This window comes from Phoca vitulina, unplaced genomic scaffold (assembly GCF_004348235.1).
Source record: "Phoca vitulina isolate PV1807 unplaced genomic scaffold, GSC_HSeal_1.0 scaffold30, whole genome shotgun sequence".
NCBI lineage: Eukaryota > Metazoa > Chordata > Mammalia > Carnivora > Phocidae > Phoca > Phoca vitulina.
The window spans coordinates 470935-498410 of record NW_022589733.1 but is presented as its reverse complement, the minus strand read 5'-3'; the positions used below and the strand labels follow the sequence as shown (position 1 = coordinate 498410).

The 27476-nt window shown below is 37.2% G+C and overlaps 1 protein-coding gene across 1 annotated transcript; it reads left to right on the top strand.

Annotated features, from left to right (window-relative positions):
• Window positions 1–76: 76 nt before the first annotated feature.
• VPS35 (VPS35 retromer complex component) lies at window positions 77–27476 on the top strand. Its single transcript, XM_032424296.1, has 17 exons — window positions 77–179; window positions 6724–6822; window positions 8068–8164; window positions 9175–9298; window positions 9877–10059; window positions 11752–11965; window positions 12961–13044; window positions 14341–14450; window positions 17919–18015; window positions 18122–18270; window positions 19982–20189; window positions 20603–20758; window positions 22671–22793; window positions 24805–24984; window positions 25490–25729; window positions 26216–26359; window positions 27019–27476. The coding sequence occupies exons 1-17, from the start codon at window positions 177–179 to the stop codon at window positions 27196–27198; spliced, it is 2391 nt and encodes a 796-aa protein (XP_032280187.1). The 5' UTR covers window positions 77–176; the 3' UTR covers window positions 27199–27476.

Here is a 27476-nt window from a genome sequence, read left to right as displayed (position 1 = left end):
GAGCCAATAAACACGCGAGACTTGAGTTGCTAGAAGCGGGCCAATCGAGGAGCCGCCTGCGGGGGTCCGAGGGCGGGGCTAAAGAGGGCGGGGTTTGAAGAGGCCGCAGCGTCACCTGACCGCGCGAGGCTCCGCGCCGGGTGGGTGCTGCTTGCTGCAGGCTTAGGAGAGTCGCCATGGTGAGTGTTGAGGGGCGGCGGTCCCCGGGCCGATCCCTCTCCCAAGCCCTGCGCTTTCCCACCGCCCTGGAGCTTTGCGGGCGGAGTTGGTGCCCCGCAGCCCGATCAGGGCTAAGACCAGCCGGGCTTGGCCTGCGGGTTGAGGACAGGCCGGGGAAGGCCGCAGGCGGGCTGATCCGAGATCGGGGTGGGCGGCGGCTCCTGATAGCGGCGGTTGCCCACGAATGGGATAGCCTTTCTGAGGGGGTGTCTCGGCCTGTAGGCTCTGAACTCCGTGAAGGCCTGCCGCCGCCTCTGAGTGGAGTCGGCCACCACCGCGCCTTGAGGGGACGGGTCTGAGAGTCAGGCTGGGTCGGGGGCGTTGCGGAGGGCCTGAGACTCGGGGTGGCGTCGGGACCCGCCCAGAGGTTGCTCTCTCGCTGGCGCGCGTTTCCACCTTTGTGCCTGATAGTGCTCTATTGGCCCCACGCCCTTTTCTTGTGCAAGAAATACCTACTGGAGGGTCCAAATGGTGCCCTGCTCTTTTTCGGCCTCATAGCCCCGTTCCATTGCGGTGTTTGTCAGCGAATTCTAGGGACTCGCTTACGTGAATTTCCTGGAAGGACTCATGCTATCTGATATCCATTAATTCTGATAGAGAGAAAGGAGACTTTTTGTTCCCTTTAATATTTGTTCATTGGACACCCTGGCTCTCTTACATGTCTCCCCATTGATGAAATCCAAGTATTTTATTTGCTGGAAGTAGGCCTTCGTTCTTGTTAGCGCCTCTTCGTGATGGCCTCAAATCGCGGTGTGGCTCTTGGCCTGTAAACTTGAACTTCCTCAAAATGTGAATCCATGTGCCTAGTTTTCACAAAGGCAAGTTGTCACTTGCATTTCATTAGCTTTTGACATAGTCTGCAGTGTATAAATAATGTTTTTGAACGTTGGTGTACTGTATGGCAATTTTAATTCTCTCATTATTTACTTCATGTAGACAGGTTTCTATAAATCTGTAAGCCTGGAAACAAGCTTCACTTTAGATGTGTTAATGCCAGAAAGTAGGATTAAATGTTTGACATGTACTACTTTAATATACTGTATTGCCATACAAGATGATTTTGTTTATTTCTCAGAATTTTTACTATTGGGAAGTGATATAAGGACAGTGTAAAAATTTAACTAGGGTTTGTCTGTTTCTCTGCATTTATGAATTGATATTTACAGTGTTTTATAATGGAAAGCACTTAGTTGGGGATCTGCTATACATCTTGGTTCAGTGCTAGATGAACCAGTTTGGAGCAGTGAGCAGGACACACAGTCTTGTCCTCATGAACATTTTTGAGAAAGGAAACTTGGGTATCAGTCTTGTCACAGTCACTGTTTCTATGACTTGGGCAAGTCATTCAGTCTTGAGTCTCACTTTTGCATCCGAAAGTTTTTTTGTTTTTTAGATTTTATTTATTTTTGCTTCTTTGGCTCTTCCCAGTCCTAAAATTCTGGGATCCAATTCAATTCACCAAGCATCTTGTATGCCTTCTAATATCATGGACTGCTGGGCACTAGAAACAAAGATAGTCCTTGCCGTCAAATAGCTTAAGAGTCTAAGGGGGAGATATGCTTGTGGAACTTAATGTAATACAGTCTGAGGATTGCTTTATTAGCACTGTCAGCTCAGTGTTGTGGGGTCATGGAGGGAGAAAGTTCTGCGCAGGGGGCTTGAAAAAGACTACAGAAAGTAACATGTGAACTGATACAGGGAGGAAGATAAGCAGAAATTATCCAGGTGGAGGGGCGCCTAGGTGGCTCAGTTGGTTAAGCCTCTGCCTTTGGCTCAGGTCATGATGTGGGGGTCCTGGGATTGCGCTCTAAGTTGGGCTCCCTGCTCAGTGGAGAGTATGCTTCTCCCTCTTCCCCTACCCCTGCTTGTGTCGCTCTCTCAAATAAATAAGTAAAATTTAAAAAAGAAAAAAATTCTCCAGGTGGAGAAGAAAAAGTGTTGCCAGTAGATGAAGCTGGGAGAAGTGAATATTCACGGTGTGTACCAGCATAGAATTCCTGGGGAAATGTATCGGTAAATGAAGTTGGAGCCAGTTTAATGTTCAAATTATATGTTCCCAAGCCCTCATTATCCTTAATGCTCCCTACTTCAATTGTAATTTTGTGGCTTACAATTTTAAAAATAGTATTTTCATTAAATGTGATGAAATTCTGTGTCTTTGTGAGATTGGTTATTTTTGTTTTATAGTTGATTTACATTGTGTTGTTAGATTACATCTGCAGCATCAGTGAAGAGATGGATCAACAAATGAGTTGCTAGGATGGGTGGAGATAATTGCTTGTATCTGAGGGGGCATAATAATAATGGTAACACTTATAAAGTGTTACTAAGTGCTAGGCGGGTTCTGAGCTCTATCTGTGTCATTTCATTTATTCCTCATAATAGTAATATAAGTACTCTTATTGTCCCTGTTTAATAGAAGAGGAAACGAATGCACATTGTTGGAATGGAGAGTAGTTTTATAACTGATCTGTCCATGATGGATCACTTTCTCTGAACCTTACAATGATATAGACTTAGGAGGACTGTTTGTCCTAGGTCTCAAGCTAAAGTGAGCCTAGTTACAAATGTTAATTTGATCTTGATTCTTTAGTGTTTCCATTTTTCTCTCATCCATGTAACTGATAAGTACAAAGTCATTTGTAAATGGAGAACTACTTCCATAAGTGAGACGACGTTGATTACCTGGCTTGTGTTTAATGGTAGCATGTTCATAACAGTTCTTACTGTTTTTGCTCTATGTGACAATTCCCAGGAAGGACATCAAGACACTCCCTTGGAATAGCCACATAATGGCTACATTTGCATAACTACATTGTCTTGGGAGTGATATCTAAAAATACATTTCTTTAGGGACTCCTGGGTGGCTCAGTCGGTTAAGCGGCTGCCTTCGGCCTGGGTCATGATCCCAGGGTCCTGGGATTGAGTCCCACATCGGGCTCCTTGCTCAGCAGGGAGCCTGCTTCTCCCTCTCTCTCCCTCTGCTTGTGCTCTCTCTGTCAAATAAATAAAAATTAAAAAATAAATAAATAAAAAATTAAAATTCATTTCTTTATTATAGCTTTAGTTCTTCATTTGTAGCCTACCTTGTAATAAGTCTGTAATTTTCTATATTTTGTATTTGTTTCTATTTTAAACCCAGTTGATACAAAATAGAGTTCTGCTAAGTTTTTGTTTATAGATCACTGAATCTATTGGATTCTATACAAATATTTTTAGAATTGTTTGTAGTCTCTTTGTTTTTGTTTTTTTTTGTTTTTGTTTTTTAGATTTTATTTATTTATTTGCCAGAGAGAGAGAGAGAACACGCGAGCACAAGCAGGGGGAGCTGCAGGCAGAGGGAGAAGTACGCTCCCCACTGAGCAAGGAGCCCGATGCGGGACTCGATCCCAGGACCCTGGGATCATGACCTGAGCTGAAGGCAGATGCTTAACCAACTGAGCCACCCAGGCATCTCTGTAGTCTCTTTGTAACTACAGTTTTATTTGCTATATTAATGTTATTATACACAATAGCCAAAAGGTGGAAGCAACCCAAGTATCCCATCAATAGAAGAATAGATAAACAAAATATGGTATATAGATATGATGGAATATTATTCAGCCTTAAAAAGAAAGGAAATTCTGACAAATGCTACAACATGGATGAACCTTGAAGACATTATGCTAATTGAAATGGCCAGATACAAAAGAGTATGATTCTACTTATATGAGGTACCTAGAGAAGTCAGACTCATAGAGACAGACTCATAGAGAAAGTTGCCTGGGGTAGCAGTAGATAATGGGGGGTTATTGTTTTATGGGTATAGAGTTTCCTTTGGGAACGATGAAAGAATACTTGGAGATGGATGGTGGTGATGACCGTACAACAATGTGAATGTACTTAATGCCACTGAACTGCACATTTTAAAAATGGTTAAAATGTGGTGCCTGGGTGGCTCAGTCGTTAAGCATCTGCCTTCGGCTCAGGTAATGATCCCAGGGTCCTGGGATCGAGCCCTGCATCAGGCTCCCTGCTTGGCTGGAAGCCTGCTTCTCCCTCTCCCACTCCCCCTGCTTGTGTTCCCTCTGTCTTTGTCAAATAAATAAAGATCTTTAAAAAAATAAAAATAAAAAATGGTTAAAATGGCAAATTATATGTTATATATATTTTACCACAATAATTATAAAAATTTCCTGATTTATCTCTAAGTTGGTCATCTGAACTTAATGAAATCCATTGATTCTAATAATTGTTAAATCTGTTGCATCTAGAGATAAAGAGCCAAAAAAATCCAAACCATAGCTTGGTGTCACTGAAGTTCTCAGGGGACTAGCCCAGGATGGGTAGTGAATTTCATTAAGTCAGAATCCTCAGATGCTGGTGTTGTCTTTGCCTCTGAAACCAACATTTTACACTTGATAGTTCTGCTGTATAAATTAAGGTTCCCTTTAAGTTTAGTTTAAAAGTCATAACTTTTTCTTTGAAATTTGTATGTTTGTGAAGAAGCGTGGTCATAGGGAAGCACAGGTTACTAGATTTGCTATAGGAAAAAAATAGAGATGCTTGGCATTTTGTATTATTAATTTTTTTCTTTCCAAAGTTAGACCAAGAAGTTTTCCATTTTTATAAGTGATTCTAATTAAAAAATGGGTTTTATGTGGTTTTTGTTAATCTCAAATTCAGTGCTGTTTTGTCTTAGATAATAAAACAGACCAGATTTAACTTTTAGGTTTATGTGTAAGTCTTTGCCTTCCTCCTTTCCATCTCATTGTATAAGAGGCATTTTACCTTTAAACATTTTTTTAAGTTGAAATTCATATAACGTAAGATTAGCCATTTTATTTATTTATTTATTTATTTATTTATTTATTTATTTATTTATTTTAGAGGAGGTAGAGAATATTGGGGGAGGGGCAGAGGGGAAGAGAGAATCTTCAAGCAGACTCCCCACTGAGCATGGAGCCCAACTCAGGGCTTGATCCCAGGACCCTGATATCATGACCTGAACTGAAGTCAAGAGCTGGCTGCTCAACCGTCTGAGCCACCCAGGCGCCCCAAGATTAACCATTTTAAAGTGAACAATTCAGTGGCATTTAATATATTTGCAGTGTTATATAACCACTATTTCTGTCCAGTTCCAAAACATTTTTATCACTTCCAAAGGAAAACATGTACTCATTAAGTAGTTATTCCCCCATTCTCTCTTCTGGCAACCACAAGTCTACTTTCTGTTTCTATGGATAATTTGCCTGTTCTGGATATTTCATATGGACTCATACAATACATGGTCTTTTGTGTCTGGCTTCTTTCACTTAGCATAATGTTTTTTAGTTTCATTCACGTCACATATATCACTACTTTGTTCCTTTTTATGATTGAATAATATTCCAGTATACATATTTATATATATATGTGTATACCACAAGTTAGCCATTCATCTGTTGATTCTTTTTTTTAAGATTTTATTTATTTATTTGAGAGCGAAAGAGAATGAGTGGGGGGAGGGACAGAGAGAAGCAGACTCCCTGCTGAGCAGGGAGCCTGATGCGGGGCTTGATCCCTGAGGTCATGACCTGAACTAAAGGTAGATACTTAACTGATTGAGCTACCCAGGCACCCCCATCTGTTGATTCTTTAGCCATTTTTTATTAAACATATAACCTAAACATTCTAAAACCAGCTCATTCGTTCATACAGTGAACATGTGTCAGGCAATGTGTTGGGTCCCGAGGACATCAAAATGACCATTATTTATAATTACAATATAATGCATACTGCAGTAGAGGTATAAACACAGTGTTTATACACGTGAAGGATGGAGTGGTTAATTCTGTTTGACCAGTAGATCTAATTAATTTTGCAAGCAGGTTTTTGTTGATAACAAAGGGAAGAGTATCTAGATATATTTTGTCCATTATAGCTGTAGATTTTTCTATTTGAAATGATAAGGTAGGTACTTGAGGAGAGTACTCCTTATGGTCTACTATCAGTCACTAATAATAATGTCAGCTATTTTATTTCTAAGTTCTTTAGTCTCTTGTGGCATATTGCCTGAGAAGGTCATTGTTTGATAAACTGGTTTCTTGATCTAAGACTAGACTAAAATGCAGATGAAAAGTAGTATAGAGGAGAAAAAGAGGCTTTTAGAGATTTGGGTGAGACTATACCTATCATAAGGATTAGATTGGTTATATGGCTATATTCTGTTGTTGGATTCAGACTAACACCACATGTTGTTTGAGGCCAACCTGCTACAAGAATGTTGAGTCATTTTCTGAGAGAGTAGAGATTCTCTACCCATTACTGTTCCCTTTCAGCATTATTATGCTATTAATTTGGGTGACTGGGTATGGCTCACGGTTCAATAGTTGTCAAAAATAGATAAATGGGTTTGAGATCTAGAACTGGAATGAACCTTTTATGAAAGCCTTGGAAAAGGGCTATGGCTAGAACTACAGAAATAACAGATTTTTTAGAAGAGAGTGCTAATGAGACATTAATGAAGTATTTTTCATTTTTCAGCCTACAACACAGCAGTCACCTCAGGATGAGCAGGAAAAGCTCTTGGATGAAGCCATACAGGCTGTGAAGGTCCAGTCATTCCAGATGAAGAGATGCCTGGTAAGAATGTCAGTATGGGAGGCGAAATTGCAGTCTGTATGTTTTGTAAGGTTGTATAGTACCACTGCTTCTGCTGAATGTAATCTTCAGTGTCTTCTGGCATACATCTTCCATCTCACCTCCCTCAAGCACTGCATGGAACAATTCCAGCAGAGAGCGCTGTTTACTTGCATTTACATTTATGATTTGGGATTGTCTTCCCTATCAGAATGGAAGCTTCCCGAGGACAAGAGACCACCCTACCTTTTATCACGATACCAATATCTGACCTTAGTTACTAGTCTCATTGGTTCTGTACCTCAAACCTGAGGAGTATTTGACATAATAAATGTGCTTAATAAATATTTGTTGAACGGATGTATTTAAATGCTTTCATTTTGGATTATTCATCTTTTTTTTCTATCTTGAACAAGTCTTTTGTTTCCATTCTGAATAGATACATATTTTTTGCAGCAACCAGCTGGAAAATTATACTTACACCAATTTCTGTGTTTTCATATTCTGAAAGACAGGGTAGGAAGTAATCTATTTAGAAACTATAGATTCTCTGCATTAAAATTTAAGAAATGGAACCAAATAGGCTGGTACTTCAAGTTATAAGTTGCTCTGATGATGATATCTTACCTTTGTAAAGTGTCTCACAATTTCTAAATGCTGTTTTAACCATTTATATGTATTGTATTTTTTCCTTGCAAAAAAAAAAAAATGTCTTGGAATGGAGAAAATGGGTGGGTATGGAGCTTGATTATTGCTTGCTTCTGTCTCTTTCTGAGTATGAGTATTGTTTCCTGTATTTAAAGGCATTGTGTGCATATATGTGTTGAGTGGGACTCATGGGCATTGTGCAGAGGAAAGCATACTTAAGGGATGGTCATTTCAGACATCTCTGTCTTTATGATAAAGCCATTGTCGGGATAGTAGCTTGCTTTAAAAGAATTAATATGCCAGCTCTCTTGATTGCAGGTAAATGTGAATTAATGGAGCTACTTTTATAGTCACTAGAAGTTGGAAAGATTAGAGTTATGCCAGGAAATTTATAGTCCTAGTTAAATAAGACTTGCTAAGCTTTGCAGTCCAGGTGAGGAACCATGAATCTTTTTATTTCAGTAGAGAGAAGGCAAGGTGAAACTAAACCTGATTGTTATGTAATTAAAATAATTTAAGTGCTATATACTGTGTAACAAATCCAAGTTAAATGTTTGTTTAAATTAAACATTCCCATCAATTCTCTTGGTATTTCTGTAGGACAAAAACAAGCTTATGGATGCTCTGAAACATGCTTCTAATATGCTTGGTGAACTCCGGACTTCTATGTTATCACCAAAGAGCTACTATGAACTTTGTATCTTTTGAATGTTGAAGACCATTCTGATCATACTTTTTTCTTGATAAGGCCATATTTTGTTTTTTTCTTATTAAGTTTTTCTGGCATTACATTATTTTTCTTTGTCTTAACCAAATAGTACTCCTCCATGTAAATTTTGTGAGAAAAAGAAAAACTTAGTATCAGAAACCCTCTTTCTTTGCTTAAACTTCTTTGTTGCTATATCCTTCATGAAGGATATTGAGGCTATTAGGCAGTTGGTTCTTTAATGCTTAGATTTTGTCATGCAGGACTCTGAAGTGAAAATGAATTCAATGATTTGCCATTTCAAAACCTCTAGTAGTCTGATGGGCAATCCTTATTTTTACTGCTTTGCTTTACCAGACATCTTTAAAAACTCTTACTTTATTTTTTTTAGCATTTTATTTAATTTTTTTTTTTTTTTTTTTAAAGATTTTATTTATTTATCAGAGAGAGAGAGACAGAGGCAGGTAGAGGGAGAAGCAGGCTCCTTGCTCAGCAAGGAGCCCGATGTAGGACTCGATCCCAGGACCCTGGGATCATGACCTGAGCCGAAGGCAGCCGCTTAACCGACTGAGCCACCCAGGCATCCCTAGCATTTTATTTTATTTCATTTATTTAAGTTTTTATTAGAATCACGTGGTGTTCATCACAAGAGCCCTCCTTAATCCCCATCACCTATATAATCCATTCCCCCACCCACCTCCCCTCTGGTAACCATCAGTTTGTTCTCTTAGTTAAGAGTCTCTTTCTTTCTTGGTTTGTGTGTCTCTCTTTTTTTTTCTCTTTGCTCATTTGTTTTGTTTCTTAAATTCTACATATAAGTGAATAAAAACCCTTATTTTAAAATAAGGAAAGCCCAACTGAAATTCTGTCTTCATTTAAACATGTTCTCTTAAAGGACTAACGTTTAAGGTATCTGTCCAATAGTTTAATGACTCCAGCAAGTTCCAGAGTATTGCTTAGGTTGGCTTAGATTTATTTGAGTCCTTAATCATAATTAAAAGATATGGCTATTTCTGATGAACTACACTACTTGGAAGTCTACCTGACAGATGAATTTGCTAAAGGAAGAAAAGTGGCAGATCTCTATGAACTTGTACAGTATGCTGGAAACATTATCCCAAGGCTGTAAGTAATTGAGAATCTGAGGGTTTTTATATCTGCATTTTCCACTTTGATTTTTAAAAACCAATATTAAGGTTATTTAATTTCTTAACAAATTGAAATTAACATTTTGGTAGATATTCTGGATTTTTAAGTTTTAAGGTATAATTAATTTTATTTCTATATGGATAATTGAAGAATTTTGGAAATAGAAAAAGTAGGCATACTATTTTGTTTAATGTCTTGGCTACTAGAAAAATTAATATGACATTCTCTTACTAGTATGTTTAAAGGTGATAATGATACTTATGTATGTATATATGTATGTGTGTACATATTTATATACTTATATGTACACATATATTTTTATATGTCTATATGTGTATGTAGTTTTTATGTAAGTATATGTGTAGATTGGGGGAAGGTCAGTGAGTTGTTATTTTAAATTAGATATTTTTTCATTGTGCAGAAGAAAAACCTGGTCCCTGTCTTGCTTAATATGTTTGGATTCAGTGTGTTTAGACAATCAAATTGTTGACTTTAGTATTTTATTTATTTATTTATGAATATTTTAATCAAATGTTTCCTTATAATTCCCCTAGTTATCTGTTGATCACAGTTGGAGTTGTATATGTCAAGTCATTTCCTCAGTCCAGGAAAGATATTTTGAAAGATTTGGTAGAAATGTGTCGTGGTGTGCAGCATCCCTTGAGAGGTTTATTTCTTCGGAACTATCTTCTTCAGTGTACCAGAAACATCTTGCCTGATGAAGGAGAGCCAACAGAGTAAGTGATTTTCTTTTTTGATTTAGTTGTTATACTTTTTTGTTGTAGAATATATAAGAAGTATAGAAAAGTGTATAGAAAAAAACAAATATCAATATTTCTCCCACCCACAGGCAGTACTTGTAGCATTTCATGTAGCGATTTCCTTCAGCATATGTGGTATGATGCAAAATATACTCTTATAAAAATTGTGTTTGTGGATTATTTATTAGAACCTGCTTTTTTCATTAAACGTAATTTTATGAGAGCGTTTTTCCATTACATTAAGTATTCTTTGACGATGGGACTTTTTAAATGAATTATATTTTGAAGTTATATTTGTGATTAAGTACTGACATATGCTTAACTTATTCTATGAACTAGCTAATTTTTGTGTTGTTTCTTGAATGTCTTAATCAGTTTTTGTCATTTATGGACTGCCAGATACCCTGGATATAAGTGATTTACATTATCTCTATAAACAAATTACATATTAATGTCAAAACAGAAGAAACAAAAGCCTTTCAATGAGAGCCCTGTCTCTTGTGTGACCAGTGTTCCAGTATCCACGTCCATTGCACTTAAATTCCACATAGGGGTAGATGGTCAGCCAGCTGTGGTCTGCAACCAATTAGGTGAACTATTTATGTGCAGATTTCCTAGATTGAGGAACTTAATTCCTTTTGTTTAAGTTTATTTATTTATTAAAAAAATTGTTTTTTTAAGTAATCTCTACATCCAACATGGGGCTCAATCCCAGGACCCGGAGATCAAGAGTCGCATGTCCTACTGACTGAGCCAGTCAGGCACTCCTTGTTTAAGTTCATTTATTCATTTATTTCTAAGGTGTACAGTTCAGTAGTTTTTAGTATATCTGTATCAGTTCCTTTTTAAGAGAAAAAATATAAAAATTTACCATGCATGTGATAAAGTTAAATGGTATAGAAAAGGTAAAAATTTAGCGGTGTTGAGAAGATGGTGAGGTTATTTGTTTTATTATGATTTGACTGTCAATTTTGAGCATTTAATTAGGCAATCATTAAAAAATTTTGAAAACTATGCTCTCTATCCTACGAGATGAAAAATAAGCAGGAAATACATGGTCTCTTCCCTCACAAAGCTTATATTCCAGTTGAAAACGTAAAATGTTCAACAGTAAAAGGATATAGTTAGAGTGCCTGAGTGGCTCAGTAGGTTAAGCATCTGCCTTCGGCTCAGGTCATGATCCCAGGGTCCTGGGATTGAGTCCCGCATCGGGCTCTGTGCTCAGCACGAGTATGCTTGTCCCTGTCCCTCTCCCTCAGCCCCTCCCCACCGGTTGTGCGCTCATACACGTGCTCTCTCTCTCTCAAATAAATAAACAAATAAAATCTTTTAAAAAAATTACGTAGTTAGTACATTATAAATATCATTTTTTTAAAGCTTTTCGAATTAATGGAGTTGCTGTGAGAACAAGTTGACCCAGGGTAGGGAATGAGGGAAAGTTTTTTGTTCCTTTACACTTGTACTGTGTCCTCTCCCTGGTGTTTTTTTTCTCTTGAGTCTATTTCCTTTGAAATTGAACACTAAGCCAATGAAGTTGAAAATTTCTTCTATAAAACATTGATGTATTAAAGAGATAAGAAGGAAACGCACAAAGGAGAACGAGAACAGTAAGCTGGTCCTATAGTGTAAATAGTGTATGTAAAGACTTTTTTTCAACTCTCTTTGCAGTGAAGAAACAACTGGCGATATCAGTGATTCCATGGATTTTGTACTACTTAACTTTGCAGAGATGAACAAGCTCTGGGTGCGAATGCAGCATCAGGGACATAGCCGAGATAGAGAAAAAAGAGAACGAGAAAGACAAGAACTGAGAATTTTAGTGGGAACAAATTTGGTGCGCCTCAGTCAATTGGAAGGTGTAAATGTGGAACGTTACAAACAGGTGTATATCCTTTTTACTTGTAACCTTTTCTTATGTCATGACTTCATGACATAATATATGTCAATATAAATTGAAGTCTGATTTTTTTCAATTAAAATATTTTTATTAAATAATATTACATTGAAAACCACTTTAAAATTAAAGACAAGTATATTGAAAGATATATTTTCAGTTTGTGTTTGTGGATTGGAAGACTCAATATTATTAAGATACTAATTTTTCTTAAATTGAGATTGACTCTAAAGCTGCATTAAGAATGTGATATTGGTGGAGGAGATAAACACATAAATCAGTGGGAGGAGTAAAGCAGAGATTTACAGACTTTTTCTATAAAGGACCAAATAGTAAAGATTGTTTGATTTTGTAAGCCATGTTGTCTGCAACTACTAAACTCTGCACTTGTAGTGAAAAGCAACAACAGACAATATGGAAGTGATTTACAAAAGCAGACATTGAGCTAGATTTGCTTAGCCCTGGAAAAGATAGTCCAGAATAGGCTCACCATATGTAATAAGTTACTTTTGATAAAAGTGTAATAGTAACCTTTTCAACAAATGTTTCTGGAACAGTTGGACATCTGTGTGCAAACAAGATCCTTGAACTATGACCCATTCTCATACCATATAGAAAAACTCAAAAAATGGATCAGAGGCCTAAATATAAAACCTAAAACTATAAAACTTTTAGAAAAAAATACAGAGTAAATCTTTATAATGTTGGATTAGACAAAGATTTCTTAGGACACAAAAGGCACAAATCATAAAAGAAAAAAAATTGATAAAATCAACTTCATCCTAAATGACTTATTAAGTAGAAGTCCAGAATTAAATTTTTATTGAAAAATTCTTCTGTAAAATGTTAAAGTTTAATTTAAAAAGTAAGTATGGGTTGGAAAAATCTAAAATAAAATTCTCAAATTAATAGCTTAAATATGTTATTAGAGGAGTGGCTTAGGATTTAAAAATAATGTTTTAACTCTTACCTTTTTCTTTTAGATTGTTTTGACTGGCATATTGGAGCAAGTTGTGAATTGCAGGGATGCTTTGGCTCAAGAATATCTTATGGAGTGTATTATTCAGGTAAGTAAGGACATTTATTTTACCTTTTAAAAGGACTCATTTTAGGGGCGCCTGGGTGGCTCAGTCGTTAAGCGTCTACCTTCGGCTCAGGTCATGGTCCCAGGGTCCTGGGATCGAGCCCCACATCAGGCTCTCTGCTTGGCAGGAAGCCTGCTTCTCCCTCTCCCTCTCCTACTCCCCCTTGCTTGTGTTCCCTCTCTTGCTGTCTCTCTCTCTGCCAAATAAATAAAATCTTTAAAAAAAAAAGACTCATTTTATCCTTCATTAATTTTCATTGTTTTGAAAAAAAATCTTGATAGAATAGAAATAAACTATCCTGAGGCACCTGGGTGGCTCAGTGGGTTGAGCATCTGCCTCTTGATTTTGGCTCAGGTCATGATCTTGGGGGTCCTGGGATTGAGCCCTGCATGGGGCTCCTGGCTCAGTGGGGAGTCTGCTGGTCTCGCTCTCCCTCTGCCCCTCCCCCCACTCTTATGCATGCTCGCCCGCATTCTCTCTCTAAAATAAATACGTTTTTTTTTTAAAAAGATTTTATTTATTTATTTATTTGACAGAGAGAGAGAGAGAGCGAGAGCAGGAACACAGCAGGGGGAGTGGGAGAGGGAGAAGCAGGCCTCCCACTGAGCAGGGAGCTTGATGTGGGGCTCGATCTCAGGACCCTGGGACCATGACCTGAGCCGAAGGCAGACGCTTAACGACTGAGCCACCCAGGCGCCCCAATAAATAAATCTTTTTAAAAAAAAGAAAAGAGAAAAGAAAATAAGCTGTTCTGAGTAAAGAATTATTTTCTCTTACTGATAATGTGGTCTTTGTATTGATCTGTTTTTCCCCCCAAAATGTAGGAAAGAGTAGCCTCCAAGTTCTCTAGTTCTCATTAGTTTTAATTTAATTGTAGATGTACTTTGTTGAAAGAGGCTCAAAAGTAATGTATTTGAATTTAGTTGTGTAAGATTTATTTTTTTTTTAATTTTTATTTATTTTTATTTTTATTTTTATTTTTTTAAAGATTTTATTTATTTATTAGAGAGAGAATGAGAGAGAGCATATGAGAGGGGTTAGCGTCAGAGGGAGAAGCAGACTCCCTGCCGAGCAGGGAGCCCGATGCGGGACTCGATCCAGGGACTTCAGGACCATGACCTGAGCCGAAGGCAGTTGCTTAACCAACTGAGCCACTCAGGCGCCCCTAGTTGTGTAAGATTTAAATGATTGATTCCACAAATATGAACTTTACCGTAAGTCCAGAATATAATGTGAAATACTTTTACTTGTGTCAATTAATTATTATTTGATTTTTAGGTTTTCCCTGATGAATTCCACCTTCAAACTTTGAATCCTTTTCTCCGGGCCTGTGCTGAGTTACACCAAAATGTAAATGTGAAGAACATAATCATTGCTTTAATTGATAGGTAAGTGCTTCCAACACTGGAGGGCAGTGTTCTGACTGGGGACTAATGAATTTAAAACATTTTAGTGAATTACTTATTTCTGTTACATCTTTATTATATTAATGATTTTAAAGCAATTACACTATGAACAGCTTTGTTCTGTAAGTATGAGTATGTACCAGGTGTTTGCCTAGCTTAGGCATGAAAGAGGTTTAGCAGGAGGCATGGAAATAATTTTTTTAATCTAGACATTTATTTATTAAAAAAAATTTTTTTTTTTTATAGATTTGATTTATTTATTTGACAGAGGGGAGAGATAATGAGAGTGAGAGCACAAGCAGGGGAAGGGGCAGAAGGAGAGAGAGAAGCAGGCTCCCCACTGAGCAAGGAGCCCAACGTGGGACTCGATCCTAGGACTCGGGGATCATGACCTGAGCCGAAGGCAGGCGCTTAACCGACTGAGCCACCCAGGTGCCCCTAATGTCATACAGATCCATTATTTAAATCTTACAAATTCAAAGAACAAGATTTGTTTTTTACAATAATGGAAGTTACCTTTTAGTGGGAACTGATTTGATTTGGAATCTTTTTTTATCAAGTAGCCATTAGATATAGATGATTAAGAATGTTCAGGTAAGGGGGGGCGGCACCTAGGTGGCTCAGTCAGTTAAGCATCTGCCTTTGGCTTGGGTCATGATCCTGGAGTCCCAGGATTGAGCCCCATGTCGGGCTCCCTGCTCACGGGGGAGTCTGCTTCTTTCTCTCCCTCTGCCCCTCCTCCCGCTCGTGTTCTCTCGCTTGCTCACTCACTCTCTATGTCTAAATAAAATAAAAAGAATGTTCAGGTAAGGGCACCTGGGTGGCTCAGTCAGTTAAGCATCTACCCTGAGCTCAGGTCATGATCCCAAGGTCCTGGGATCAAGCCCCACATCAGGCTCCCTGCTCAGCGGGGAGTCTACTCCTCCCTCTCCCTCTGCCCCTCCCCTGGCTTGTGCTCTCTCTTGCTCACTCTCTCTCTCTCAAATAAATAAATAAGTAATTTAAAAAATTAAAAAAAAAAAAGAATGTTCAGGTAATCATTCCATCATCACATTTTTTTAAAGAAGAATTTCAAAGTATTAAATATGTTTAGTAAATCCCGTTTAGGTTTAGATTTTACTTCTTTAGACATTGGTCTTGGTTAAAAGTATAAAACTTGGGATAATGGCTTTAATGAGTGTCTGCTTGGCAACTGTGCTGAGTGCTAGTATATGATATGTGTCCTTCTCGTTAGCTTACACATCATTGACCTTATGAAACCAGGAACCTAAATAAAGATTTATTTCTGCAAATACTTTTTTTTGTATTTTAAATACCTAAGTTACTAGTTTAAAGTCTAAGAATTTATGTAGCAAATTCTCCAAATCACCAGTTTAAATCTGGGTAGCAAGAATTATATGTGAATTGAGCATACTCTTTTTTTTTTTTTTTAAAGATTTTATTTATTTATTTGAGAGAGAGCAAAAGTGATCAGGGAGGGAGAGGGAGAAGCAGACTCGCCACTGAGTGGAGACCCCAATGTGGGGCTCGATCACAGCACCCTGAGATCATGACCTGAGCCAAAGGTGGACACTTCACCAGCTGAGTCATCCAGGTGCCCCGAATTGGGCCTACTCTTAATGGAAGCTAATAATGGGATTTATCTTTTAAAGATTGCTCTTTAAAATCATGGCTGTTAAATACATTTGTTACTTTAATTTTTATCTGTGATGTACTTGATTAGGCTTCAAAGAATCAGGCTGTTAAAAATCTTTTTATGTATGGTATGAAATAGGGCATATAGTAAGAATGCAGTGAAATAAGACCTCATTGACAAAACCGTTCAGTTAAAAATGAATTGACCACTTATACCATACACAAAAGTAAACTCAAAATGGATTAAAGACCTAAATGTGAGACCTGAAACCATAAAAATCCTAAAAGAGAACACAGGCAGTAATTTCTCTGACATTGGCCATAGCTACATTTTCTTAGATATGTCTCCTGAGGCAAGGGAAATAAAAGCAAAAATAAACTTTTGGGACTACATTGTAATAAAAAGTTTTTGCACAGTGAAGGAAGCAGTCAACAAAACTAAGAGGCAAACTACTGAATGAGAGAATATATTTACAAATGACATATCTGATAAATGGTTAGTATCCAAAATATATAAAGAACTGATAAAACTCAACATCCAAAAACCAAATAATCCAATTTAAAAATGAGGAGAAAACATGAATAGATACTTCTCCAAAGAAGACATCCAGTGGCCAATAGACACATGAAAAGATGCTCAACATCACTCATCATCAGGGGAAATGCAACTCAAAACTGCAATGAGTTATCGCCTCACACCTGTCAGAACTGCTAAAATGGAAATCACACACAAAAAAACAAGTGTTGCCGAGGATGTGAAGAAAAAAGAACCCTCTTACATTGTTGGTGAGAATGCAGACTGGTATAGCCGCTGTGGAAAACATTGTAGAGGTTCCTCAAAAACTTAAAAATGGAACTATCCTCTGATCCAGCAATCAGGCTACTGGATATCTACCCAAAAAATACAAAAACATTAATTCAAAGGGATACATGCAACCTTATGTTTATAGCAGCATTACCTACAATAGCCAAATTATGGAAGCAGCCCAGGTGTCTATGGATAGATGAGTGGACAAAGAAGATGTGGTATATAAATAATGGAATGTTATTCAGCCATAAAAAGAATGAAATCTTGCTATTTGCAATGACATGGATGGAGCTAAAGAGTATTATGCTGAGCTAAATAAGTCAGAGAAAGACAAATACCATATGATTTCACTCATGTGGAATTTAAGAAACAAATGAACAAAGGGGAAAAAAAAGACAAACCAAGGAACAGACTCTTAACTCTAGAGAACAAACTGATGGTTTCCAGAGGGGAGGTCGGTGGGGGAATGGGGGAAATAGGTGATGGGGATTAAGGAGTGCACTTGTCATGATGAGCACTGGGTGATGTGTGGAAGTGTTGAATTACTATATTGTACACCTGAAACTAACAACACTGTCAACTGTAATGGAATTAAAACCTTAATTCAAAAAATGAATTGAGGGCATGATCGGCTCCAGTCCATGTCCTTTTTTAAAATCTTTTTTAATGTTCTAGGAGAAATACCTTCTAGAAAATACAGAAAAGTATAAAGAATAAAATGTCATCCAAGGGCTTGGGCGCCTAGGTGGCTCAGTTGGTTAAGCGACTGCCTTCGGCTCAGGTCATGATCCCAGAGTCCTGGGATCAAGTCCCACATCGGGCTCCCCCTTCTCTGTTGGGAGCTTGCTTCTCCCTCTGCCTCTGCCTGCCACTCCCCCTGCTTGTGCTCACTCTGTCTCTCTCTCTATGTCAAATAATGAAATCTTTAAAAAAAAAAAAAGTCATCCATGATCCCACTACCTAAAAATTCCTGTATTTGTTAAAATAAAGATTATTTTATTTTCCAGATTAGCTTTATTTGCTCACCGTGAAGATGGACCTGGAATCCCAGCAGATATTAAACTTTTTGACATATTTTCACAGCAGGTGGCTACAGTAATACAGGTTTGTATGGCTTTTCTCCTAAGTTCTCAGAACTTTGAAACTTCTCAGCTGGTAGATCCTTTTGTGATTGTTAAAAATAAATTCTGTGGTTTTCTCAACATTTCAGTCTAGACAAGATATGCCTTCAGAGGACGTTGTATCTTTACAAGTCTCTCTCATTAATCTCGCTATGAAGTGTTACCCTGATCGTGTGGACTATGTTGACAAAGTTCTAGAAACTACAGTGGAAATATTTAATAAGCTCAACCTTGAACAGTAAGTCAAAGTTACGTTTTTATAAAAACCCTCATAAAGCACTCTTTTTAATCCTAGATTTGTTTTTCTTAATTGCTTTTTGAAATGTTAGCATTTGTCTTAAGCATTTGTTAGATTGATATGCTTGGTGTTAATCAGCGCAGAAAGTAGCATCCAATTTCTTGGTTGTGTACATTGATCAAGTCGTGGCACTCATGGACTATAAGTAGTCTTTGTGGACCAGAGTCTCTCCATTTCAAACCCCTTTGATATATGAATGCGTTTTCATACTGGTAAGGAAATTAAGAGTTGACCTTGGAACAATGTTACAGGGGTTGGGGCACTGACCTTCCATGCAATTGAGAAACTGCTTATAACTTTTAATTCCCTGAAACTTAACTACTGATAGCCTACTGTTGACCAGAAGCCTTACCGGTAACACAAAACAGTTAATTAACACATATTTTATACATTCTACATAGTATATACTGTATTCTTACAATTAAGTAAGCTAGAGAAAAATGTTATTTAAAAAATTACAGGAAGAGAAAATACATTTTATTGTACTGTAATTTATAGAAAACATCCATGTGTAAGTCAGCCTGCACAATTCACATCCATGTTTGTGGGTCAGCTGTGTTTATATTAAGCAGTGTTGCCGTAGGAAGTGGTTTCCTAGAGATGAATAAGTTGTAAAAAGTTAGGCGCATATGTATATTTAAGGCGTGGAAATTAAATTGTTTAAAATATTTTTCTGTTTTGAGCTTTGATTTTGATACCATCAAAGTATTTTGTTGCCTAGCTGGGAGCCTCAACTCTGCTGTCCTAGTCTGTGGCATCCTCTAGTGGCCACTGTGTGCAATTCTGATCCCTTTACCTTTTCCCCGGCAGTCCCCTTACTGTCCTGTCCTGCACCGCATCTGAACATGGGGTCAAGCCAGCCCCTCTCCCCTTACCCTTATACCTCATATAATCTTTTTCTTTTTCCTCTCCCTTCTTGTGGTTTAGCCGCATCAGGAAGATTTCTTATTTTCCTTTACCTCTTTTTATTCACCATCGCCCCTTCTTTTGGTTACTTCCACTTTTGTGAACTGAAAAATTCCAGATTTGAGAGAAAATTAAATTATGTATCTGTATCTTCCCCCACCAAGTAAGTTTTAAAGTAAAATCAGACAAAGAATTAGAAATCCCAACCGGTATAGGTCTTATAAATACCCCAGGTATGCCTCATCTCCACAGAATGCTCCTATAGGCTACCTTAAATTCAGCCTGCTTTTCCTTGATCACCAACATCTGATGGAGAAGAAGCAGTTTTTTTTTCTATTTTGTGGAGTTGCTGGCTTTGCATAGATTTTTTTCTCCCTACTTATTTTCATCATGAATATACAGTATTTATTGGCTGTCCAGGAACTTAACTACCACTTAAAATACTTTCCTGAAAATGTCAAATGCTAGACAGTCATTTTACCTCCAGCTGTACAACCTTTTCGATGTTGTTACATCTTATTTTGTATTAATAGAACATTAAGAGATGAGTACATGTTTGTATTTAAATAGGCATCTTTATCTTCTCAGAAAGAGGTTATCGGAGTATGTTGAGATGGTGTAATCCACCTGACCTATTTCCTTTAATGTACAAATGAAAATTTTCAAGTTTTTATGCAATTAGTGTATTTGTATATGTAGAAAGTTAATTTTACTCATTAAAGGGCTGTTGTTTTTCTTTTTGTAGTATTGCTACCAGTAGTGCAGTTTCAAAGGAGCTCACCAGACTTTTGAAGATACCTGTTGACACTTACAACAACATTTTAACAGTCTTGAAATTAAAACATTTTCACCCACTTTTTGAGTACTTTGACTATGAGTCCAGAAAGAGCATGAGTTGTTACGTGCTTAGTAATGTTCTGGATTATAACACAGAAATTGTTTCTCAAGACCAGGTAAGAGCATACCAACATGCTATATATATTAGGAAAACAGAGACAACATAGTAATGATTTTAGATCTTGAGACTCACACATGAAATGGGAGAAGAGGGTAATTTAATACTAAAAAAAGGTTACAATGAGCTTACTCATCATTACTCTAAATTAGAAATTAGAGGTTTATAAAGAAGAAATTATAGAACTATAATCCCACCGGAAAGAGAATAACTACTATTAATTAATTTTTGGTGCATCTCTTTCCAGACTCTTATCTATATGTGTATCAGCATACATAAACTTTCTTAAAATAAAAGGAATTATGTTATTAATACTGTTTGGTAACTTTACACAGCTGGAAACACTTTTGACAGTGACTTTATATGCTGATGGTTTCACTTCAGTGGGTTTCTGCATCTCTCATGTTACAGGTGGATTCCATAATGAATTTGGTATCCACGCTGATTCAGGATCAGCCGGATCAGCCCATAGAAGACCCTGATCCTGAAGACTTTGCTGATGAGCAGAGCCTTGTGGGCAGGTTCATTCATCTTCTGCGGTCTGAGGACCCTGACCAGCAGTACTTGGTATGAGTTAACTCAGTTATCATACACCTTCATAGCTCCTAGTGAAATCCCATGTAGATGTGCCTCAAATGGTCTGATGCAGCTGTGGTCTTAGAAGGTTTTGAAAAAATTGCAACTGAATAAGAGATTGACATTCATGGACTTTCACTTTATATAGAAAAGCATAATTGTGAGCTTATGGGAAACAAGTTGGTTGCTCTAGTTTCTTTGAAGACTTCTTAAGAATTGCAGAAAACCTGTATTCCTTTATTGGGTGTTCAGTACTCATTCCATGTTCATTTTCTTTTTGAACTATGCTGCTGCTTTTAGAATTGTCCAGTTGTTTATCATAATAAAATTTAAAGTATAAGCAACAATCCTTATCTTCAGTTGTATTTATGTTTCCAAGGTTTGAAAATATAAGTTGTATGTGTTTGTCACATTGAAAATATGTGAAAAGACTTTAAAATTCAAATTGTCTTTTTTTAACCCCTTTTTCATGGCAAAGAACAATCAGTTAAGGTTTTCCCTTTCTTTATCATTAATCTCAATAAATCTTTGTGAAATGAATAACATGTTGCCTGAGTAGGAATGTTGGTGACTGATCTGGATGATTTATTTTAATGAAAGGTAGCACAGATGGCAGTCTAATTATTCTTTGGGCAAAGTGTAGTTTAACTGTTGTTGGATTCATAGGCTGTTAGACTGATATAATGAGGAACATTTTTATTTGAGGTTGAGTCCTGACTTTCTCCTTCTGGTGACTTCCTTTGTTATAGTTGACACTCTTGTACTCCTTCATAAGCAGGGTGAAAAAGAAGCTGACTTCTGTTGGCAGTGTGATAGTCCTTGCCTTGCCTTACTGATAAACATTCTGGGCACTCTGGTGTCACACTTGGTGCACTGTGTGTGATCTGTACACAGTGACTGGCTGATTGTTCAAATATTTTAACTGATTCCCTTACGTTTCTGTGTCTCACATAACACACATGCCTACATGTGTTTTCTTTTTTTGTTGCATTCCTAATGTATTAGTAGGAAGTATGCCTTCCACATGTAGCCAGTTGATTATATCTATGCACCGAGAGACCTTTAAGGGAGAATCATTAGCTCTGATTTCCCCAAGGGGGAATGCATTCTCTTATCTGTCTATTATATCAGAGAAATTCACAAAACCTGAATATGTCACACATTGTGTCACACATATTAAAAAGTATTTCATGAATTCTTGTGGTTTTTCTTAAACAACCTGACGTTTATTTCAGAGTGGCTCTTTTAAAGTATATTGCCATTTCCTTTTACTTTAATGGTCTTTTTTTCCTGAATCGGGAGGTAAGACATACCAGCAATACGCACATAGCTGCTTTGCATCCTAGTAATAGCCAGCATTTTCTGAGGCCTTGCACCCTTGCCTTGTGTCAGGTACTGGTAACTCTTCACACGTACTACTTGATCTTCCCAACAAGAACAAACACCACCACTGCATTTTTCAGATGAAACTTTTATAGCTAAGAGAAGGTAAATAATTTGCTCAGGGTCACTCAGGTAATAGGTGTTAGAATCTACTTTTAAATATAAGTCTGTCTTCAGAGCCTACAATCTTTATCAGCATAGCAGACTTTGTACATGTGTGTGTGAAAATATGTTAATATCTGTCTCTGACCCTGACTAGTTGTGTTACCTTGGGCACATTATGCAGCCTCTTTGAACCTCAGCCTTCATTTTTGAAATGGGGTTGCTCTCTGTCTTGGTTGTGATGTCGATTATATTGACTCCGTGAGATAATGTAAAGCATCTACTATAAAGCCTGGTACATCAGATGTAGTCAAAAATGGTAGCAATGACAATGATTAGAGCCCTCATTTAATTTTATAAATGATTAATCATAGTGCAGGAAAGATTAATGTTTTGGGGGGATTTTTTTTTTTGTCAGATTTTAAACACAGCACGAAAACATTTTGGAGCTGGTGGAAATCAGCGGATTCGCTTCACACTGCCGCCCTTGGTGTTTGCAGCTTACCAGCTGGCATTCCGCTACAAAGAGAATTCTAAAGTGGTGGGTTTACTTTTAAGTATGTCACTACTTTTTTCCTTCTCTTGTGTGTGTGTTCTTTATTATAGAAAATTTCAAACATATACAAAAATAGACAATGGTATTGCATGTACTAGCTAAGGGATCACATAAAAACACTTAGAAATGAAAGATTAAAACAGTTGATTTATGCCAAAAGTTTTCCTGTATTTAAAGATTACTTGAGGGGCACCTGGATGGCTCAGATGGTTGGGCCTTCGGCTCAGGTCATGATCTCGGGTCCTGGAATCGAGCCCTACGTCGGGGAGGGGGTGTGGAGCGGGGAGTCTGCTTCTCCCTCTCCCTCTCCCCTGATCATACGTGTACTCTTTCTTTCTGTGTCTCAAATGAATAAATTTTTAAAAAATCTTAAAAAAAAATAAAGATTACTTGTGAGACATTGATAAGTTTATGACAAAATTGGCTCAGAGTGCTTTAGTTTAAGAATGATTTTACTTTCTTAGAGTCTTTACCAATTCTAAAGTGATACAGTAATTTCATGTAGAGGTTACAAGTACATAACAGGTGAGATCTAATTCAAGGTAGTTTTGCCTCATGAAGGGGCCTAGCATTGCATTATAACCTCTCTCTAAAAGCCTGAAAACAAATAATTTTATGAATTGTGTATATTTTTTATGCACTTATTCCTTAAGCAGAATCATGGCTTAAATCTTTAATAGTTTTATAGAAAATACTTCAATCTGATGTACCTGAAAGTTGGACAGTCAGGTTAGTGTTAACAAATAAACCTCAGTGAACTTACTTTTCCAGTAGTGGAGAAACAAGATTTATTCAGTATACCTGCCAGCCTGACATAGCAGCTTTTGGCCAGTTTTTATTATGACACCTGCTCTTTTAGTCACTTTTCCAGCATTCTATGTATAGATTTTGGTGAATGTAACAATGGAAATAGCAACTAGCATTCACTATGTGGCATATAGTATGCCAAAGACTATATATACTTGGATTATTGCATTTAATCCTTGTAGCAAGTCTATGACGATTACCGTCTTTTAAAAATGTAAAGAACTGATTGCTTTAATAAGAAATTTGGATGGTCAAACATGGATAAAATACTTAACCTCACTAGTAATTACAACAGTGAACTTCTGTTTTAGAAATCAAACTGGTAAAGAGAAAAGAAAAAGGTTTGCGATGGCAGTGGTGTAATGAGAATTCATTCTCATCTAGTAATGATGGGCATGTAAAATACTACAGTCTTTCTAAAAAACTGGCAGTATGTAAGTAGGGCCTTAAAAGAACTAATAAGTCCACTTCTGAGAATTTATACTGAGGAAATAATGAGGGATTCAGTAAAACTTCGTGTGTATAGAGCATTAGCATTCATTGTGGCATTGCAGATTATGTCCAAAAGGAAATAGTGAAGTAAATTATGCTACATCCAGTGTGTGGAATATTTTCTAGTCATTAAAGTGATTTCCAGTAGCTTAGTATCATGAGGAAAATTGTTATGACAAAATAAGTGAAGGAAAAGAAGTCTGATGCAAGTAATATGCAGCATGAACCCATTTTAACTCTTCTGGTGAGTTACTATAAAGTAGAAAACAAAACCAGACTAGAGATCCCAGTTACATCACGTTTGCATAGGAAAAAAGAAGGTGTTAACATCAGAATGTTATTAGTGATTATTGCTGGGTGGTAGATTTAGGGATGATTTCAGGTTTTAAAATTCATTTATTTTCCTACTTCTGTCCAGTTGGGGTGTGTGTTGATTTTCTGATGAGAAAAAACAAAATGCCAAATATACAAAAATTACAAAGCCAGTAACCACAAAAGGATGTTTTGAGAAGATACTGTGCCTGATTCACTTGTGTGCTTCATAAATGAGACAGAGAAGGAGGACGATAACAGGAGAACCTTGAGCTCAGCTTTCCTGCTTTCCCTGTTTGTTCTATAGAAGTTTCATATAAAATGAATATTCTTGAGCAAGTTAATCTTGAAAGTAAGGTAATTTAAACTATTTTTTCTCTTTTAGGATGACAAATGGGAAAAGAAATGCCAGAAGATTTTTTCATTTGCTCACCAGACTATCAGTGCTTTGATCAAAGCAGAGCTGGCAGAATTACCCTTAAGACTTTTTCTTCAAGGGGCTCTAGCTGCTGGAGAAATTGGTTTTGAAAATCATGAAACAGTAGCATACGAATTTATGTCCCAGGTGATGGTCGTTTCTCCTTTCTGTGTTTAATCAGTTTTGCTCTGTGCAGTCACCTGTTGTAGTTACGGTGGTGGTGCACATGGATTTTTCTCTTCACTGAATTTGTGACTACCCCTTTCCTACCATCTTGGAACTCCTTCTTAATACTGTAGTCACATTGATTGGTTTGGAGCAGGAAGATGGATCAGTTACTAGGTGCTATAATGAGATTTAAGATTTCCAGGTGGGTCTTGGTCTAAGTGTTTCATGGAGCGAAAAGTTCCTTTATTAATTCAGTTTGAGAACTGTGGGTTAAACAAACGATAAAACAAGCTTCCTTGTTGCAAGTTGTCAATATCTTTCCTGTATCAGCTGTGTCTTTTGGCTCTCCAAGGTAGGGGTCAGCATGTTGTGATCTGAAGGGGGACTATGGAGCATCTCACAAGATAGGGGTTTTGCTGGGAAGGACTTTAGAAAATGCTCCAATAGATGGTAGAAAAGGTCTCTTCTGCTTCTTGTTCACCAGGCATTTTCTTTGTATGAAGATGAAATCAGTGATTCCAAAGCACAGCTGGCTGCCATCACCTTGATCATTGGTACTTTTGAGAGGATGAAGTGCTTCAGTGAAGAGAATCATGAACCTCTGAGGACTCAATGTGCACTTGCTGCATCCAAACTTCTGAAGAAACCCGATCAGGGCCGAGCTGTGAGCACCTGTGCACATCTCTTCTGGTCTGGCAGAAACACAGACAAAAATGGGGAGGAGGTAAGGAGGGAAGTCATTCCCGACCATGTTATAGGAAAGGGGATCGTTAGCAGGGAATAGCTGCCATGGCCCTCGTGTACTAGAGGTGAAACGTTTGGAGGAAGAAAGAAACACTGGAGAAAGAAAATTGCTTTGTTTATTAAAAGAAATGAAATGGACAGTAATGTGTAATGTGTAGTTACATCCTGTGGTGAAGCCCCACTTTGAGGATATCGTAATACAGCAAGTTTATACCACTGCCTTTAAAAAGTATACATAATAAATATAAAACATTTTACATATAAACATATAAAACAAATTATATTTGTAAAGTATAGCTGTTTGCTTAAAAAAAAAAAAAAAAGATTTAAATTTGTTGTATGCCCTAAGAGCCACTGTAGGGTTATGTTTATTTCTTGTGTGAAGTGGGACATTTGTAATTCAATAATCTCTTCAATACTCCACCCACCCACCCCACCGCCCAATCCCCTCGCCCTTTTATTCTAGCTTCATGGAGGCAAGAGGGTAATGGAGTGCCTAAAGAAAGCTCTGAAAATAGCAAATCAGTGCATGGACCCCTCTTTACAAGTGCAACTTTTTATAGAAATCCTGAACAGATATATCTATTTTTATGAAAAGGAAAATGATGCGGTAAGTAAACTATAATAAAATATTGTTAGTGAACTAATATTTTCCCTTCCTGCTCTTCAGAGGTTTGATACATAGAAGTTTATCATCTTGATACTTTCTTTTTTGTTTATAAGGGTCAGAGTTTGGAGAATGCACCTACTAGTCTCTTTCATTCCTAGTATCCTTTTCTGTCTATAGATGCATCTCTCTAAGGGAAGAACTCATTATCTGCAAGAAAATTCTCATCTCTTTTGTTCATGAATATTTTATAAAAACAGTCACTGTTGAAAAACACAGAATAATTTACAAATATAGTAGGCTGATTGGTCATCAGGTACAAGTTTAGAATAATTCCTAAATGGAATATCCTTTTAGCAATAATACAGTGTTGGTCAAGATTTATAGGTTAGATAAAATTTTGCTTTTCTTTTATTGGTTCGTGATGCTCTATTTTTTATTTTTTGGGTTTTTTTCCCTTATTGTTTTTGTTTTGTTTTATTTATTGGTGAGTTGCCAGTAGTTGTTGCTCAAACCAGGAATCATGTTTTCATCTCTCTTTTTTTATAATTACTGTGGTGACTCTTGAGAGTAACACAAGATCCTCAAAACATTTTTATTGAATTATCTTATATATGATGCATGCTTGATTATGTAACTGTACTGTACATGTTCTTTTGTAGGTCACAATTCAGGTTTTGAACCAGCTTATCCAAAAGATTCGAGAAGATCTCCCAAATCTTGAGTCCAGTGAAGAAACAGAGCAGATTAACAAACATTTTCATAACACACTGGAGCATTTGCGTTTGAGGCGGGAATCACCAGAATCTGAGGGGCCAATTTATGAAGGTCTCATCCTTTAAAAAGGAAACAGGCTCACCATAATCTTTTACATGTACATCCAGTAAGGGTTTTATTATACTAGGTTTCCCTTCCATAGATTGTGCCTTTCAGAAATGCTGAGGTAGGTTTCCTGTTCTTACCTGTGATGTGTTTTACCCAGCACCTCCGGACACTCACCTTCAGGACCTTAATAAAGTTATTCACTTCATAAGTGTTCAATCTGTCTGATCACCCCAGGTAGCATGATTGATCTGCTATTTAAAACTCATTTGGTCTGTAAAAAAAAAAAAAAAAAAAA

Excerpts from the sequence above, each read along its gene's own strand:
- VPS35 (XM_032424296.1), top strand. Across the intron at positions 22,794-24,804 it reads ACAAAGAGAATTCTAAAGTG|GATGACAAATGGGAAAAGAA; the intron begins GTGGGTTTACTT and ends TTTCTCTTTTAG. Across the intron at positions 26,360-27,018 it reads ATGAAAAGGAAAATGATGCG|GTCACAATTCAGGTTTTGAA; the intron begins GTAAGTAAACTA and ends GTTCTTTTGTAG.